Raw genomic sequence first — 19,141 nt, forward strand, 5'->3', positions numbered from 1 at the left:
CTTGAATAATCTAAGGTGGAATCGGTCTACTTTGCTCTGACAACTAAATTAAATCGGATCAGAATTATAATTATATGTAACGGCACTTTGTAATCCAATTTTAATTTTCCCAAAACAATTTTTAAAATTAAAATTTAATCTCAAAAAATATTATCCAAGCTTCCGTGTCTAATTTCCAATTATTCCATCAAATCATTTTATATGTAATATCAATATTATTGTCATTATTATAGAAATATGATTGGTTGATGCTCTGTTTATAAAAAAGAAAAGTATTAAAAAATAATAATATATATTGTATTTTTTTATGGGGTAGTGTTATTGTACAGAAAGCATGTATGATTAATGATGGGGATAGAATCTACACGTGGTACCATTTTGCAGTACATAATAAAATGGCCAACATATTTATTTGATGTTGGTCAATGCTTTATTTCTATCATTAATTCATATTACGAATATTAATATCAATACATTTCAAGAATTTCCCAAAAAATAAATATAAATAAAAATAAAATTTAAATTAAATTGATGAATTAATTGAAATTCGGAGCTCACTTTTTTCGGACCCGGTCCTGGATCCAATTAGAGGCAACCACTAAAAAAGCCCACTTCAAAAAACCTTGTACATGGACTTTAGGTTTTCACCCTTTTAATAAATTACGACCGACCCCCCTTAGGTTGGTCAAATTATGAAAATTCCCCTTATGTTTGGTAAATTATCGTTCAACTATGTATTGTCTTGCACTTTTACTTTTATGGTGTCAAACTTATCTATTAAATGAGGGGATTTTTCGTATAAAAATACATAGTTAAGGAATGGTTTTAGTTACCCAAACAAAAAAGTTTTTTTTTTTTTTTTTTTTAATTTATAATTTGACCTTATCCAGGGAGGTGGCTGTAATTTTCCCTATTTTATAAGAACGCATAAAATTCTGATGATGAGAAATCTGGAAAATAAAATGACAAAAGGAAAAATTTAAGAAAAAACCGCCCACATTTACTTGCAATAAAGGGCTAAGATTTGATTTTCAGCTTTGTTCTAATATGTGTCAACAATCGCAAGGAGTAATCTAATAGGTGGAATAAGAGAATGAAACGTTATTTGATTCGAGTTCGAACTTCGTGCTAGTAGTTTTTAGATCAAACTCTCGTTACATATAGATATCCCAGAGAGTTTTATTTTACGTGTGATTTGCGAGTTATTACATCTAAGCCGAATTCACACATAGTAGCCTAATATAATTTACGTCTTCTGTGTGAGTTACGAGCTATTAAACAAGAGCGAAATTTATCTATTACACGGGAACGACTGCTACTTCTCTCATAGATTAACAAAAAACTAGAAAAATCATGTACTAACTTTTTTTTAATCAATTGATATATGACAATTGGCACCCGTTTCTCGGGTACCGACTTTGACCGTCTCAAATTTAGTGTCTAAACCTCACGACCAGTCAACGTTGGTTATATAAAAATAAATGTTAATATTTAAATTAATCATTTAATTTGTATAGTTCGGGTTGAATCCAAAGTAAGCTCAAACTCGATTCATAAACTTTATGAGTTCGATAAAAACAACTCAATTTCGATCGAAATTAACACTAAATAAGCTCGACTCAAATAAATTTGACGTAAATCCCGAACAATCAATATTTGCACGTGGTATTGTACAATTATGTATGTGACATAATGTAAGCATTCAAAAGCCTACATAAAAACCCCCAAGAATCAGAGACATAGAATAAGGCATTTATAGGCATATATATTAGCATGGCCTAACCTCATTGATTGTTATTTAAGTATCATATACACCTTCATTAAAGTGAGAGACCCCCTTCAAATTAAATTATATTAAATAATGTTATATATTGAATTATTCGAAATTAAAATCGGATCAGAAAATGGAATTTTCGATAATTTTATATACAATACCAATTATGTTCCAGAAGAATTCGGAAAAATCAGAAGTCTGAAAAAAAAGGGTTCAGAAATCGGATATTTTCGGTTTGGAATCGGCGGAATTCGGAAATTATGTTCCGATTTCCGGTACCCCTAGGATTTTGTCATGTTGATAGCTAGACCTAGTCTAGAGCAACATGAGGTAATAAGTAGATGCACATGTAAATGAGCAAAAGTGTGGTTCAACAGTGTATATTTTCATCCTTTTGCACCTTTATTCAGACAACATATCATTCATGCACTAAAGAGGAGAAAACTGCTTTGTCTTTAAATTGCACAATATTTATTCAAATTATTATTCCAAAAACCATCCCCCCTTTTTTGTGGAATAATTTAAGGAATTTTCTATTTACTTTTAGGTTTCCTTCAACATTCACCAAAGTGATTTCAAGTTACAGAAAATAGTTAGATATATAAGAACAACTCCAATGGGAGATATCAAAATGGAGCATTAAATATTCATTTGATACTTGATATAATACTTTGATACTTCTTGAAAAAAAATTCACTCCAACCACAAGTATCAAATAGATTATCAAATTTTAAATATATGAATAATTATATTTTTAAATGCCACGTGTCAAATAGTGATAGGTTAATTGGGTGGTTATATTTTTGATACCTTATTTTCCAGGGATTATTTTTGCACCTCCGGGTGGTTGAGTATCAAAATAATTCTCCATTTAATGCCTCCATTGGAGGAGGATTTTTTTATTTTAGAGCATCAAAGTGGTAGTTTTTTAGTTTGATACATCATTTAATGCCTCCATTGGAGTTGCTCTAATACGGCATAATCCAAAACACGTAAAAAAAATATATCAATTACATCTGATTTAATTACTGAATTAAGCAGAACAAATGATAAAAGAAAATATAAAAATACAAAAATTGTGCATCTGACCCAAATGATACAATTATCTAGTCCGATCGATGCATTCGAACCTCTAACAAGAAATATTACAAGATACAAGAAAATAATATATAATTATAAATTTCAGGCATGAAAAAAATTCCCATATTACATTACATGGTAAACAATATGTAAATTTAATCACAGGCTAATAATACATTTAATTAGTTTTAATTATAATATATGATTTAAGTTTAAAATGCACTAATAAATTGAGAAAAAAAATAGGTGGGATGTCACACATATAATGTGTGTTGACAGTGATTGCACCTACTCACTTTGGTCATACATTTCAATTTCATGGATATGTTTGCATCTATCTATCTCCATCATAAAACTAATCAAAACTCCCAAATCTTAAACCTTGACCGGGTGATTAGGTAGCCAGTCAATCAATATATTAAGTTTTTTTAATTAATTAATTAATTAATTTAAGATTTTTTGTGAAATTAATTAATTAAATTGTTTATATTCTTGTGAATGTGATCGGCGTGGACCAGCTGCATGGGGGCGTGCCCACTATCTCTCTAGTCATTTTCATGGAAATATGTGTCAAGCTTTCTTCTAAACTTGATGATGTGGGGCCCTTCTAAATTAAATATAACTAATATTCTAAATCTGATTTTTAAAAGTATATTTTAATTGTAATAAAACTAGTGATTATGTGCCAAAAAAAAATCAAATTTTCAATTTAAAAAAAAAATGGAAATGGGAGAAAAGGACATTAGTAATAGATTTTACTGAAAAAACTCGCAGTCAATCATATAGCTACACTAAGTAAACCTACATGCTCGTATATTAACTTGCAAATAATACGAGAGACGCGGACTACACTAGACTGATCATGTGTGATAAGCTCAATTTATCTACCGTTAATTATAGATTTGGAATATATATATATATATATATATATATATATATATACCATGACTTGATTTTGGGTCTTGTATCTATCGAGTCTTAACAGAGATTGTTTTGTCATGTTGTACAAGAAAAGTCACACATTATAGGGACAAATCAGCTCATTTTTGGGCTCATATATATTTTTGCAATTTCCTAGAAAATGTCTTTATTCATACACCACATTTGTTATTTTTATTTTTATTTTAATTAAGGTGGTGTTTGCAAATGATTATTTACAAGTAGAAGTTAGTGATTATGATTTAAGTTAGTTTTAAGTGCTTATTTCTAAAAGTTGGGGGTGTTTGCAAATATTTCGGAAAATGAACTAAAACTGAAAAAGCAGGGTTATGGGTGCTTTTAAAAAAATAGCTTAAAGCAGATTATTTTAAGAGAAGCAAAAGTAAAAGTTGATTTTGCAAACACCTTAAAACAGATTATGAGCAAAAAAAACCGCATAATCACTTTCAAAAAGCATTTGCAAACACCACCTAAAACAATAATTATGAAATAAGAGACTTGTGACTTGTATTTTTTTTTCACTGAATAAAGAATTAGTATTGTATTAAATTAGAATAATTTGTAAATAAACAGCCTATTATAAGCATACTAGATGATTCGAACCTGTATCAATTGACACATGTTCACTTGCTCAAACCGTTCGGTTATCTTTTGCGAGACATCAATCGTACAATTTGAACCTATTATTTGGTCATTAATTGAATCGGTACAATTTCAATTTACCCAATTCCAATGAGTCGATATTAGATGTGTTTATTCTTTTTAATTTTTTTTAGGGAAAATATATATAATAGTTAGATATATTTAATTGTTTATTCTCATTTGAATAAACAAATTAATAAAATAAAAGGAGAAAAAACCTAATTAATCTTAAAAGAAAATCTAGCAACTCGTGGATCCCGAGGTGGATATATATCATCCACGAATCTCGGGTTTCTCCGAAGCGAATCTGGCGGCTGAGGTTGCCCAAGAATCTCTCCTACTTTATTTGGACGAAATTACCCCTCGAATGTGCCCACCTTTTTTTTTCCCTATCCATATCTAAATAGCCACCCAGCTATCTGCTTCACCGATAAAGCCAGACTGTTCTCTTTTTTTAACGTTGTTGTTGTTGTCTAGGTGTATAAATGAGACAGATCGGATCGGAATTAGTCATTTCGGGAAAATTTCAATTTGTTTCGGAAGTGAAAAATTAGATATATTGTTTCAAAAAAATAAAAAAAAAATGGAAATTGAAACGAATGAACATGTTCCAAAATCAAAAAACTTCGGACCGGAATCGGTGGGATTCGGAAATTTCCAATTTTTTCTCACGTAAATAATAATATTGGTATTTTAAGCGCAATATTCGAAAAAAAAATATCGGAACTTTTGGAACTTAATCAGATCGGAAATTGAAATCATTTCAAAATAGAAGTGCCAATTGAATCTTATTCATAATGGGCCGAGCCCATTAATTTGACCAATTCATTAAAACTCTAAACAATAAAAGCCCAAATTAAGAAAGAAAATTTTCTAAAGGCCCATTAAGTAATTCATTGATTAATTAAAATTTGAATCTCATCTAATTGTCAAAGATTAACTGTGAAAACCTATCCTATCAACTTATATAACATTTCTCCATGTTCGTCGCTCTCGAGCATGGCTTACGTAAACATTTCTTGTGCTAATTTACAGAAAATTACATCGGATTTTCCGAACTAAGTACTGATTCATATTATACTCGTTGGGACGAAAAAATGCAAAACTTAAAGCACTCTCTCTCTCTCTCAGCTGTAGCTCTTAGATAGATGCTAAAAATTATCACTAAGAGTCGATTACCGATGAAGATGAAGATGGTACGGACTTACCCTTGATATCAGATGACACTTGATCCACTGTTTTCTCTCCTTTCGATTTCCGTAAAAGCTGCAATTGATTTTGCATAAACTGCTCAAAAAAAAAACCAGGGGTATATTTGTATCAGCAGGTATTCGAGAAAAAAAAGAAACTAAAATCTGAAGTTCTTGGAAGAATTAGTCGAAGAGAAGTAACCTCAATCTGGTGCTTAATTAGTTTATTGTGTAAAGCCAGTTGAGAGTTTGATCCCGACTCAAGTTCTCCATGCATACACGGGAACTGTGGAGGAACAGATGTACACTGTGCTGACCAGGCGAAAGATGTGTTTGCATATTGTTGAGGTAATCCACTAAGAATTAAGTGTAGGAAAATGTCGTCATGATTAACATTGTGAAGTAAAGAAGACGATGCGCACAAGTACGGTAGAAAAGTAAAGAATGTGGATACATACCACGTTAGAGCATTTGGAGATGGATAAACGAAAGATTTCTCGTACAGCGATGCAGCAGAAGCAGCAGCTTGTAGTCTAGCCTGATGCTGACTCACCACATTATCATTTTGCACCCGGTCAGCACTCGATCCTTGAGAAGATGCACCATTTGTGCTAGTTCCTGTCCCACTAACCACGTGAGAGAGAGAGAGAGAGAGAGAGAGAGAGAGAGAGAGAGAGAGAGAGAGAGTCACTACTCACAAACAGAAAGTCCTACCTTGATGATGGCCATCAGCCCTTGAAGCAGAAGTAGAAACCCCGTTATCAAGCGGTATAACGAGGGCTCTGCAAGTAGGGCATGTATTTTGTCTCTCTAACCATGATCTGAGGCAGTGGACATGGAAAAGATGCCCGCAGACGAGTTTCTTAGCAACTGTCATCTCCTCGCGACATATAATGCAGGTGGCATCACTTCTGCAGAGACAGAAACAATATACAGATGTGAATCAAGAGTTATCGGTCGAACCGTAAATAAAAAGAAGTTTCTGAAGAGTGATGTTTGCTTACACGTCAAGCTCTTCGGGAGTTGCATCTGGGAAACGATCGTTCATATTTGAAGTGATTTTGTGGTAGCGTATGTAATCAGCCACACGGATTCTGAAGTTACGGAACGTCTCGTAAAGCTCTCGGATCAAATGAAGAGGCACGCCGTAGTTCCTATCAAAATCGATACAATTTGGTATTCAGATAGTATAATGAAAAAGAAAACAGTTTATAATTTACATACCTTAACTAATGCGGCAAAAAAAAAGGGCGGAAAGATTTCTTACAAAAAAATGATGAGGAAGAAACACATGCACAAAGTCAAGTGGAGCAAGTCTCTGATAAGCTCCAAGTAAAACGTGTACACGGCTTTCTTTTCCCACTGTCCTTCCATAAACATGTCTCTGACATGGAATATATACTTCACAAAGGTTGATACAGTCGTCAAGGCCAGTACCATGTATCTGAAAGATAACGATGTTTTATAAAACATTAATTTCTTATAAATGAATTGCATTACGAATATATAATAAATAAATAAAATAACTTACTCGAACGAAAAGAAGAGCGAAACCGAAGCCTGTCTGGTTTCTACCAAGTGCTTGATAGAACTGTGCAGAAAAACACAGTCAATAACAAGGAGGAACCCCATGAACGAAACAATCCGAATATGAGAAAGCTTCGAAACAGATGGAGTTGTTTCGATATATTCGATCCTCTTTTGTGCCAACCAATGCAAAGCCTTGATCAGAAGTAGAGCAGTAATCATGGCAAGAAACGCAACCGAAAAATCTTGTCTGAAAATAGTGATTGCAAAGAGTATTTCCATGACTTCTCTCCATGAGTGCTCGTTCAGCCTTTCGACTTCCGCTTCTCTGAGTGAGCCGAGGAAGATTTTCTTCGCCAATTGCCACATAAAGCACATGAGTATCAGGCCCATGTTCAAGAGCAGCACCAAACTGATTTTTGAAGTCGACAAGTAAACCATTGCTGGGTAAAACTGACGTCTACTATTGAAGGCATGGTAAATAACAGCGGTTGTGGCAATTAAACTAAACCCAGCGTACGTTTGCAACTTCATCATATGTCACTTGTTCCCTGTTTATTGATAGAATTCGATTAATTAACCGACTGTATATTGAAGTATAACCGACCGTTCTACTACTATCACCAAAAAGGTAAATTCCACAAATTGATCTATACTACTACCTTTTTCATAAGATTCTTTCGAAATATTAATAAGAGGAAACTATTTATGAAATTTCTTTCTACGGGTCCGATTAATTGTTATTAAGAAATTCCATATAAATAAACTACCGACGAGCGTTCATACTAGCTGGCATCGTCTCATCATACTAAAACATCTTTCGATGAACATGTGTACAACGAGATTCTAAAATGTACCCCTTTCGTCTCGACACATAATCATTAATCACAAAATGAACATCTTTTGATATCGAGTGTAGGCTACTATATGCAAGCAACACGGCGTAAAACAACTAATTACACATTGTTCAACTCAACCTACCAACATTTCCCATTCGAATTTCAAGCTAAACAAATTTTACAATCGTTAATCACAAAATGAACATCTTCTGATATCGAGTGTATGCTACTATATGCAAGCAACACGACGTAAAACAACTAATTACACATTGTTCAACTCAACCTACCAACATTTCCTATTCGAATTTCGAGCCGAAACATATTTTACGATACGATCGCAATGAATCGCAACGTCAATTCAATACCAATATATACCAGGAAACGTATAAATGCCCATTTTCCAAGTAAGTGAAAAAACAGAAAAAACAAAATTAGGCGAATTCTCCAACAAACATTAAAAAAAAAAAAAAGGAAAAAATCATGTTGCATCCGACAGAACCCTAAAATTTGAATAAATAGAATAAAATCACCCTGAAATTTTAAACTCGGATGAATTTATCTACCAATGGCATGATCAGAATCCCGGCATCCCCAAAAGTGACAAGAAATTTCAGATAAAACTAACGTCGAGACAAATTGAAAAGAAAAATCAAAGGCTGCTGCTTACTGTTGAATTGTACGGAGAGAAGAACCTGCAGAAATTTCCTCGACGAGAGAAAATGTCTTCTGTTGAAAATTAGGGAGGGATTAATATTTACCGGTGGGTGGGGTTGGGGTGGGTGGGTGAGGTGTTGGAGATTACGTGGCAATGCGTGATTGGGTAATAGCTGATTAATTATGTTTCTAGACTACAGTCACCATTTTTGTCGTGGCAATGAAGGGAGACATTGAACGTTCGAGTTGACCCGGCGGTTCCAACTCAAATGGCCCGAGTCCATTTTATTACGAATGGGCTGAGCCCATCTGCTATTTGTTTAGGGAGTGTGTTAAATATCATTCCAATTTTACTGCAACAATTTTCAATTTTGCTTCATAATTCAAAAATAATGATCCATATCAGGTAGGGTAGAAGTAGAACAGAATTGATCGAAAATGAATTTATGGAAGAAAATCAATTCTCTCCGGTAGTGAAAAATGGGTTTTAATTTCCATTACAAAAAAAATTGAAATGCAAAAATTCATTCCGATGTCGGAATCGACGGAATTTCGGAAGTTACATCAATTTATGATCTCTTGTTCTAAATTCGGATGTGAATTTTAACGATAATTTTGTTTTTTTTACAGGAAAATGCAAGAACATCCAAAAGAGAGTTCGACAAAATGCAATAAATAAAACGAAATTTATGAACAACAAATTGATACAAAGATTTCCTGATAAGGAAAAAAACAAAAGAAAGTTTCTTAGGATAATTAATTTTTTCTAAGGTTTTAATTTATGGCCCATCGGTATTTGTATTTGTCATATAAAATATAACATAAGCTATATTATATAGTTACAAGTATATCATAAAATTAAATCATGTATTTTGAAAGGAACCTTATCTGACATAAAAATGGAATTTTCGGTAATTTTATATACAAATCCGATTTTGTTCCAAAAAAAAGTCGGAATTGATGAAATTCAGAAGTTCAATTCCAATTTCCACCTAATGTCACAAGATGAAATAATTTCGGTCATCGAGATGTTACACTCGATAAAATACACCCAATAAAATTTAATCGTTAATATGGTAAAATAATTTTCTACTGAGCACACATAAATAGGCGTATCGATACAGATTAATTTAATAATCACCAAATATATTTCATGTATAGCACCAAATAAACCTAGAAAATCTGTGGCTTCAGATTTCTTACCTAAGAAAAATGGGCAAATTGAAAAACATTTGAAAATGCATATTTATATGAAAAAGGATGTATAGAATCGGGTTCGAGAATTCCACCTTTCCACCGAAATGAACAGAAATTCCACAACCCATTATCGGGAATCGTGACTAGGGCTGAAAGATTTCTCTGCAAAATAACTTCTCAAAAAAAAAGAGAGAGAGAGAGAGAATGGAGAAAGCACTTATGAAAATGGGGAGCTTAAAAGCTGGAAGCTTTTGGCTGTCGAAGAAAGCTAAGGAAGAGCTGAACAACATTACTCAAGACCTAACTGTATCTACTCTTATTCTTACCACATTTTTTTTAAATTAAAAAAAAAAAAAAATTATTTTAGAAAGATCCCACATTTTTTATTTTCTGGTTTCACCCTCCGTTAACTTTGACGGTTGAAATTTGTTTGTGCCTGTTGTTAATTGCAGACTGTTTCTAACGTTGTTGAGGAGAAGGCTAAATGGATATTCAACAAGCTTAAAGGTCTGTAATTGCTTTTATTTGTTTTTTATCATCTCCTATTTTTTGTACAATCTTTATATGCGTATTTAAAATTAAAATTTTACTGCTCGGGGGTGAAAATCGAACGGAACGGATTGGATCGGAATTAGCACTTTCGGACTTTTGGGATGTGAATAACTAATTCAAATTCCATAAAAAAAATCAGAAAAATCGGAATTTTTTTATTTTGAGATTCGGAAAAAAAAATTGTTCCTAAACCGAAAATTTCGGACCGGAATCAGCGGAATTTGGAATTTCCAAATTTTCAGTCACCTATAATATGAAATTATGAATTACGTAATAATATTCATATTATAAATGTAATTTTCGGAAATTAAATCGGATTGGAGGTCTGAATCTATAATGTATTCCAATTCCATTAAAAAAAAATGGAAAAATCGAAAAATTTCGTTCCAATTTCCATAGCATTCAGCAAATGTTACTAAAAACTTTGAGACGAAATACTTAATTTTTATTTTTGTGTTTTCCTAAACAGGACAGCCTCCAAGAAGCTTGTCTGATCTCCTGCGACAACACAATCTGCCAGCTGGCATTTTCCCTCAGAATATAACGGGATACGAGTTCGACGAGACGAAGTCGAAGCTAGTAGTCCACTTGCCCTTTGCATGTGAAGTGAGCTTCAAAGACTCGTCCGTAATAAGATACGCCACTCGTGTCAAATGCATTCTACTAAGGGGTAAGCTAATGGGCATAGAAGGCATGAAAACGAAGGTCTTAGTCTGGGTCAAGGTAACAAACGTGGCTGTCGAGGGCAACAAGTCGGAAAAAGTTTCTTTCACAGCCGGTGTTAAAAAATCGAGGCCGGTAGATGCTTATGTTGTACCTCGTGAAGCTGTGAGAGTCGAAGAATTTTGATGTCTCGTTTTTTTTTCAGACATTAGTAGGACATTGCTATGTCGAAAATTTTGGCTGTTGGTAGTCTCGTTCGTCGTCTCTTGTCTGAACAATGAATCTAGTTTAGTGTACTTTTGTTTTGGTATGTTAGGAGTTTGATGTATTGGTTTAGTTCTTGATAGGTTGGATTTGTTTTTAATCCAAGATTACTCAATGAGATGAGAGCCAATAATATAATTTTTCTATAATTTTTTTTTGTTTGGCTGCAGATTTGGTTACTGTATAGACATGTTTTAATCTGGAAAAATTCACATACATCAATTCAAAATGAAGCACAATAATTAAAAAAAAAAAAAAAAAAAAAGTTAAATTACGGACACCCCTGATGTAAGGTTAAATTACAAAAACCCCATCATATTTGAGTAATTACAATCACCCCTTCAACTATGAATCTTCTTACACGTTCACCCTTGCGGTGAATTCAATATAATGTTCTAGATTCTATGGAATGCTCTCCAGTTTGTACTCGTTTTATGCAAAAATACAGTTTCTGATGCACCACAATCTAATATTTACAAGCTAAGAGACACATCTTATGATCATCTTGTTCCAAAATGTGGAGCTCACATGGGGTAAAACGGGTACAAACTGAAAAATATTTCACATAATCTAGAAGACTTCACTAAATTTAACACCTCAAGAAGGATCATAATTAAGGGGTGATTGTAATTACCCAAACAAGAAGAAGTTTTTCGTAATTTGACCTTCCCTCAGGGGACAACCGTAAGGTACCCTAAAAACAATAGAAACCATATAAAAACACACACATTTCAAAATGTAATTCACATTCTTTGACGTAGCTCAATCAAAATCCACATCAAAGATCAATTGTTAACAAAAAAGAAAAATGCATTGCTTTAATTAAGGAAATTTGGTGTTTTTTTTTAACATAATGAATTTGTTCTCTCAATAAGATAGTAAACCTAAGCTAAATAAATAATTAAGAAAAAAGAATTTGTGTGTATTCTGTCTTCAATCTTCATACCGAAGTTCCTATAGAGTCCCGAACAATCTCGCACAACGAGATCACGTTTTCTATGCTCAACAACACTATGATGACCCACTCCAGCAAATCCGATTTCCGATTTTGAAGTACTTCTTGAAGAAAATGGATATTGTGCTGCAGCCAAATAAATAAATAGTCTCATCTCTCAGTAATAATACCCCCTAACAACTATAATAACAAACTAATTATTAAAAAAAAAAAAAAATTGAAATGAACGAGTGTACGTACCTCCACGAATTTTAACTTAAAATTGAGGTTTCCAAATCTCTGTGTGATCTCATATTCCTCGCGAAGGTAGTCAAGAATTTGTGCGTACTTTGCATCTCTCCACGCAATTTCCGATCTAAAGTAGTGCACAATATAATGATGACATGCATTTCACTCGAAAGTCGAAAGCTCAAGAAATTATAAATGAAATCTTTATATACACGAAGAGCATGTGACCAAAGTCGAATATTAGATTGTAAATTACCTCTCGAAAAGACCGACTTTAAGAATAACATCAGCTATATTTGAGTTAGCCTTCCCGACAAGCTGAAACAGCTTTTTCCGGTTCATTGTGAAAGTTCCTGTTTTCTCCATTCCCCGATTTATACCTGCAAATTCTTCAACCATACCATCAACCTGTGTGTGAGAGAGAGAGAGATTATAAAATGTACAATTATAAATTATAGGGTAAATTACAACCACCCCTGAGGTATGATCAAATTACGAAAACCCTCCTCCTGTTTGGGTAATTACATCCACCCCCTTCAACTATGAATCTTCTTACATCTCCACCCTTATGGTGTCAAATTCAACATAATCATCTAGATTTCATGGAATGTTCTCTAGTTTGTACTCGTTTTGTGCAAAAATATAGTTTCTCATGCACCATAATTTGTTAATACAAGCCAAAAAACACATTTTATGATCATCTAGCTTCAAAATGTGGAGCTCGAATGGGATAAAACGAGTCCAAAATTGAGAATATTCCATATAATATAGAAGATTTCACTAAATTTGAAACCGCAAGGGTGGACGTGTAAGAAGATTTATAGTTGAGGGGTGGATGTAATTACCCAAATAGGAGGGGGTTTTTCGTAATTTGATCATACCTCAGGGGTGGTTGTAATTTACCCTAAATTATAAAATGCAGAAAAAGTGGAAATGCTGTGACGTTATCTAACTATTCACCTGGGATACGAAATAATCCAAAGCAATGCTTTGTCCAAGAACACTACCGATTATCCGGATACTGTCGGTGTCTAGATTCTTCAGAACAATGTAATCCGGACCTCCCTGCATATCCTCGACCAACAAAGGCTTCTCTTTTATAGCATAATCTGATGCAACAACCAAAATGAACTTGTATAAAAATGGCATACTGTAGAATGTGAATAAAAAAAAAATCGAGAAAATTGAATTTATTTCAGCAGCTGATACATAAATCTGGATAGCCTAATCGGAATACCAGAAATACTGGACTTTTAATAATTGAACTAATATTCAGGTTTAGTTTCTTCGTGTGTTTTTTTTTCCTTTAGCCTTATACAAACCCTCAATTTGGTTTTGAACTCAGTAAATAGTTTCCTCACTGTGTAATCATTAAAATTTTCTAAACCAAACTGGATCAAACTGGTTTATTAAGAACGAATGGAATGGCATTTTTCTATGCATACGAACCGTCTCTGTTGTATAGATATAATATTTTCAGTAGTCAACCCAATAACATCATATATATTGTTTCGTACATAAAAGGTTGATTTAGTTCAATGTCTGGCAGACACAAAATATTTACCCAAAGGAATATAAAGATTCAATTTTTGTTTTATTTTTTGAAAATTAATATAAAGATTCATGTAGATAACAAATATAGATACTTAAAAAAGATCCCCTTACCATCTTTTCTCATCTCCGTAAGCAATCCAGTAGCATGTTGTCGAACAGCTTGCAAATAGAGATCAACTTCGTGATCTTCCACGTTGAAAAGGACAGCGGAACCGTACTGGTACACAACCATGTACTGATAGCAGCTCGTATTCTCTATAACTTCAACTCCCTGGCATCAAATTTTGAAGCGAGGAATTCTTTTTAGATAAAACAAAAACAATTACGGTGTTGATTAATTGCAACCAATCTTACTTTGATAAGGCAAAGCAAATAGAATATGAAATGCGACTTTTGTTCCTCAAATGGAAGGTGAAGTTTTTAACTGCCAAACACTAGTACTCGTATTCAACATACTTGATTAATGAAATAAATGCTATTGCTTAAAGACAGGTTAGAGTTAGCTGCTTCGTGGAATGTCAAAAGATATCTTGCTAAACAAGCAAACATTCCAATTTTTTTTTTATTGGACAAGGATACAATCAAGAATTGACGCATTACGCAAAGACAATGTTCGTGTGGTTGATTAGAAGCCAATATGAAATCCAGTAATACATAGTAAATGTAGATAACCTTTCTCCCAAGGCTGTAACTCGACAAAGTGATTCTGTTTTTGTTAACCAAAGAATCCAAGTCGTCTAGGGCCAAATAGTTATATCTGTGATGTGTCAATACTAAAGTTCAGCCGTAACAACTAATCGACCTCCTATTTTTTTTATGAGGTGAAGAACAAACTGCAATGTGCCATTTTTTTCCTTGCATAATCGAATCAAAGTAATTGAGCTGTCAAACCCGACTATATTCTTGAAAAACAAAATATTAGATATCATGAAGCTTTGAACTAATGTTGAACGAGGAAAGAAGTAAAGCATGGAGAAAGACATGGATTGCAACTCATCCAAATTTACTTAAGCAAGCGAGCATTGATATATATATATATATATATATATATATATATGTGTGTGTGTGTGTGTGTGTGTGTGTGTGTGTGTGAACAGGTCTTACAGTTTGCCAGGGAGGGCGGCGAAATCTGAGAGCAATACTATTCGACGAGCGCGATGTTTGAGGGATAACATATCTTGAATTCTCAGCTTGCATACTCTTCAAATCCACACTGCCAAAACCATGAATCTGAGAGAACAGAAAAATCGAGATGCAAAACCGACACGAATGGGGAAATGGTAAGTGGCGTGTGCAGGTGAAATCGAATGAATTCCACAACAGAACAAAAACTCAAGAAAGAAAAACCGATGCAACACTCAGTCAATTATCAAGACATCACAGCCATAACACTCAGCAATCTCACATTAAATTGCACAATTAACTCTTCCCAACCACAATTTACATAAGCCCACGGTCCTACAATATTTTTTATTCTTATTCGAAAAAGAAAAAAAAAGCAGAAGCTATATGAAACAGTAGATGAACCTGGTACAGAGGAAAAAAGCTTTCACTGGGATTTTTCCAGCCTCCTCGTTTTCCAAACACGGCTCCTCCAACACCCCGTTCCGATTAAAATCATGGGTGCTGTAATCAAATTCTTCGGCATCGCGAGGAAATACGGATGGGAGTGCAGAAAATGACCTGAAATTCAAGAAATAATTTCTGCGCTCCGAAATTAACAGAGAATACGGAGATCTAAGAGGTGGGTTATGGTTAATATTGAGGTTATTGATGGATTTGGATGCTGATACGATGCGGGCGACTATGAGGGAAGCTCTCCATCTCCCCATTCACTGGGGTGAAGTTCGCAAAATTCGTCTGATTTCTTGTGTTTTTTTTCTCTGTTCTTCAGTGTAGTACTACCGCCATTTCTATGGTGCTCTGTTTCTCTGGTTGATTGTAATTATAGTTGTTGTTCGATGATGTAGACGACGACTGGTTTTTCAATTGGGGATACCTATTCGGCATTGGCTACCATGTGTTCGATGAAATGCTGATGCATGCTTTAAGGTTTTATTTTGAGTTACGGTAATTGTATTTCAGCCCTTCGAATTTTATAGTTTTATCATTTCAACCCCAAAAAGTTGTATATTTTTTTTTCTAATAAATAATTTCACCTTTTCTTTTTGGAATTTATTTCACCTGTTCTTTTACTTTGCATTAATATCTACACAAATAATCCTAAAAAAATAAAAAAAATTCCTAAATTACTTGCCTTGATTAACAATTCATATGTAAATGAACCACTTAATAATGAGTAGAACCTCCGTACATAAAATTAATACTCGATAAATTAATAACATTGTTTAAATAATAATTTCTTACGATTCTGATTAAAAAAACGTACTGAAATATTAATTAGATAATTTAATATTTTGCTAAGTTAATAAAATTTTCCAAGCTCCCACTAAATTAATTGATAGAAGTTTAAATCTAATTGAATTTGTAAAGAAAAAAAAAAAAGTATACAATTCCTCTTTATTCCTTCAGTATTGGAAAACGACGTCGTATATGTAATACACGCAACACAGTGTCCACAGTCCCACTATTGAATGTCGAAATTCAGTTAAGAGAAACCCTAGTGAATTAGAGAGCGAATCCAGCAATAATCTCCCCGGAAGCTACAAATTGATTCGACAATGGCGATTTCAGGAGATCTTAGGGTTTCCGCAGCTCTGAGTTCGTACAAATTCAACCCCCTTCGCACAAGATCGCATTTCCCCCCTTCCAAGGTTTGTTCAACTCATTCTCCATTTTTCAGCGCCTATTACCGTTAGATGTTTCTCTCTCTAGCTTTTCCGTTTTTGTTATTCTGAGCTGGGTTCGTTTTCAATACTGTTGTTCTGGAGATTTATCTCTATTTTTCAGCATTTAATTATATATGTCAAAATTATTTGTGAATATGGATGAAGGGCTACATTATATTCTTGAATGTTGGGTATAAGCTTTACAATGATGATTCGGCGATTACGTTTATTTATTTTTCTACGCGAGAAATTACCGTGTTCTTGCTGTTGCACATACTGTCATACATGAAGCAACTTAATTAGGATGTGTTAATTTCCTTCTTTGTTGGTAGTTCCACTTGATGATTCCTTTCCAGGTTGATCGATGAAGTGGCTTCTAAATTATGCTCGTTTATTAATCGATTAAAGCTTCATGTGATATATACAGTTTATATAATTTCGCTCGGGTTTACCATGTCGTCGTTTAGCTGAAATATTATGTGTCGCAGATTTTTAGCTTGTATTAACCAAAATATTGTCTCGGCATTGAGAAATGGCCTAAATCGATGTTATTCCTTTTATTACTTTATATGCGAAACAGTTTAATTGATCACTGGCTCGAGACAAGATTACATTTATTTACATAAGCCATGAACATTCGCTAGTTGGAAAATTGGAATTTTACATAAGCTCTATTTTCGTATCACTTCAATGGCTATTGTGGAAACTTTATCTCATACTTCTGTAGCTGGGTTTATTGCAATTAGTACCCTCGTGTTATATCAAATTGCTAAAGACTACCCCATATTATTTTATTGGTAAAACCACCCCTATGATTCAACACCTTTTTGTAGCACACAACCCCCTAAACAGGTGTACTAATTGCTAACTAAAATTAAATCTTAAGGGGGGGTTTCGCTAATAAAATAACATGGAGTAGTTTTTTAGCAATTCGATATAACACAGGGGGTACTAATTGCAATCAACTCTTCTGTAGCTCTCAAAAGATTGATACCCATTGCATGTTTCTGAAAGTAAGCTTCACCAGATATCAGTTTTTGACAGTCGTGTTAGTCCATACTAACATTTCAGCTAACAACAAGGCATTTCTTTTGAGTTTCGTATACTTCATGTTGACTGTATTATGAGTTTTTTGGCATAAATTTTTTTTAGAGATATAAAGTTTGAATCTTTTTCCGACATGTACATTCATCGCATACAGGTGGATTGCAACGTGTTCACAAACGGTGCATCTAGTGTGTTCGAGTCAATACCAAGATGCTCCCGTACAGTTCTTGATCCTCATAGCACCCGTTGTCACTCCAAACGGCCCATCGGAATTTTTGGTGATTACAAAGTTTCGGAAAACCCCATCAGCCAAGAAGTCGAAAATTTTCTCCTCAACGCAATTAACATGAACTTCTTCGACCGCGTAAGCCTTGCGTGGAAGATAATATTCCCATCTCCCACATCAAGAAGGAACTCCAACGCAAACATTGCCAAACAACGTTTGAGGATGATTCTCTTCTCCGACCGATGTGCTGTCAGCGAAGAGGCAAAGCAGAAGATTGTGAGCAATGTTGTCAGTGCACTGTCCGATTTTGTGGAGATTGAATCGCAGGATAAGGTACAGTTGAGTGTCTCGACTGATCCAGATTTAGGCACTATTTATTCTGTGACTGTGCCTGTGCGGAGGGTAAGAACGGAATATCAACTTGACGATGAAACTGGGGCGATCACGAATATCGAGTACAAAGACACTGGAGAGAGTTCTGGTTCGGTTGACGTGAAATTTGACTTTTATGTTCCTAGTGAATAAATGTGCCCAATGAGGTGATGCGCTTTGGGAGTTAAAGAGGGGGAATCTTTGTTCGTTCGATTTCGTTATGTTTTCAATTGTTATTTGTTCTGCTTGTGCGACGGTGGTGTATTTTCGTTCTTTGGGTGATGTAAACCACTGGAGCAGAATTATATATTCTGTATATATTTGGAAACTTTTTTAGGTTGTCTGAGAATTGGTTATTGGATGATACTTCTAATGTTATATTTGAGATAACACATTGAAGATACTGTGTGCTTGATGAATATGCAGGCATCATTAGACTTTATTGAATACTAATTAAGCTCCAACAACTTCGAATATTTTGTTTATGTACCTTTTTTCTTATGTATTTATATAAGAAAATGTAAATTTTCGAGAAAAGTTGAAATTTTCCGAAAATTAAAACCAGATGGAAATCAGAAATAATTTTTTGACCTAGATATGAAAATTTTACCCAAAACATTTTCGCGATCAACCATTAATTATGCAATAC

At 33.9% G+C, this 19,141-nt stretch overlaps 4 protein-coding genes across 5 annotated transcripts; 2 read left to right on the top strand and 2 right to left on the bottom strand.

The window, feature by feature from the left end:
* Nucleotides 1-5,304: 5,304 nt before the first annotated feature.
* LOC105967634 (ERAD-associated E3 ubiquitin-protein ligase HRD1B) lies at nt 5,305-9,002 on the bottom strand. Of its 2 annotated transcripts, XM_012992246.2 has the most exons (8): nt 8,659-9,002; nt 7,157-7,703; nt 6,893-7,069; nt 6,630-6,779; nt 6,340-6,536; nt 6,084-6,243; nt 5,828-5,981; nt 5,305-5,722 (listed from the first exon to the last, which is right to left on the bottom strand). In XM_012992246.2, exons 2-8 carry the CDS (start codon nt 7,687-7,689, stop codon nt 5,600-5,602), a joined length of 1,494 nt encoding a protein of 497 aa, XP_012847700.1. In that variant the 5' UTR covers nt 7,690-7,703; nt 8,659-9,002; the 3' UTR covers nt 5,305-5,599. The 2 variants fall into 2 exon arrangements, with proteins under 2 accessions (XP_012847700.1, XP_088682779.1); XM_088826653.1 differs by having other exon boundaries at nt 5,828-6,243; nt 8,659-8,824.
* An 803-nt stretch (nt 9,003-9,805) lies between these two features.
* On the top strand, nt 9,806-11,486 carry LOC105967636 (DUF538 family protein (Protein of unknown function, DUF538)). Its single transcript, XM_012992248.2, has 3 exons — nt 9,806-10,148; nt 10,295-10,349; nt 10,864-11,486. The coding sequence occupies exons 1-3, from the start codon at nt 10,047-10,049 to the stop codon at nt 11,241-11,243; spliced, it is 537 nt and encodes a 178-aa protein (XP_012847702.2). The 5' UTR covers nt 9,806-10,046; the 3' UTR covers nt 11,244-11,486.
* A 564-nt stretch (nt 11,487-12,050) lies between these two features.
* RRG (sporulation protein (DUF155)) lies at nt 12,051-16,127 on the bottom strand. Its single transcript, XM_012992301.2, has 7 exons — nt 15,586-16,127; nt 15,163-15,271; nt 14,170-14,329; nt 13,465-13,613; nt 12,761-12,912; nt 12,517-12,631; nt 12,051-12,402 (listed from the first exon to the last, which is right to left on the bottom strand). Exons 1-7 carry the CDS (start codon nt 15,888-15,890, stop codon nt 12,262-12,264), a joined length of 1,131 nt encoding a protein of 376 aa, XP_012847755.1. The 5' UTR covers nt 15,891-16,127; the 3' UTR covers nt 12,051-12,261.
* Nucleotides 16,128-16,535: 408 nt separating this feature from the next.
* MINE1 (homolog of bacterial MinE 1) lies at nt 16,536-18,891 on the top strand. Its single transcript, XM_012992276.2, has 2 exons — nt 16,536-16,832; nt 18,049-18,891. The coding sequence occupies exons 1-2, from the start codon at nt 16,740-16,742 to the stop codon at nt 18,643-18,645; spliced, it is 690 nt and encodes a 229-aa protein (XP_012847730.1). The 5' UTR covers nt 16,536-16,739; the 3' UTR covers nt 18,646-18,891.
* Nucleotides 18,892-19,141: the final 250 nt, after the last annotated feature.

The sequence above is a fragment of the Erythranthe guttata genome, chromosome 12 (assembly GCF_056151865.1).
Source record: "Erythranthe guttata isolate IM_541 chromosome 12, IM_541, whole genome shotgun sequence".
Classification (NCBI taxonomy): Eukaryota; Viridiplantae; Streptophyta; class Magnoliopsida; order Lamiales; family Phrymaceae; genus Erythranthe; species Erythranthe guttata.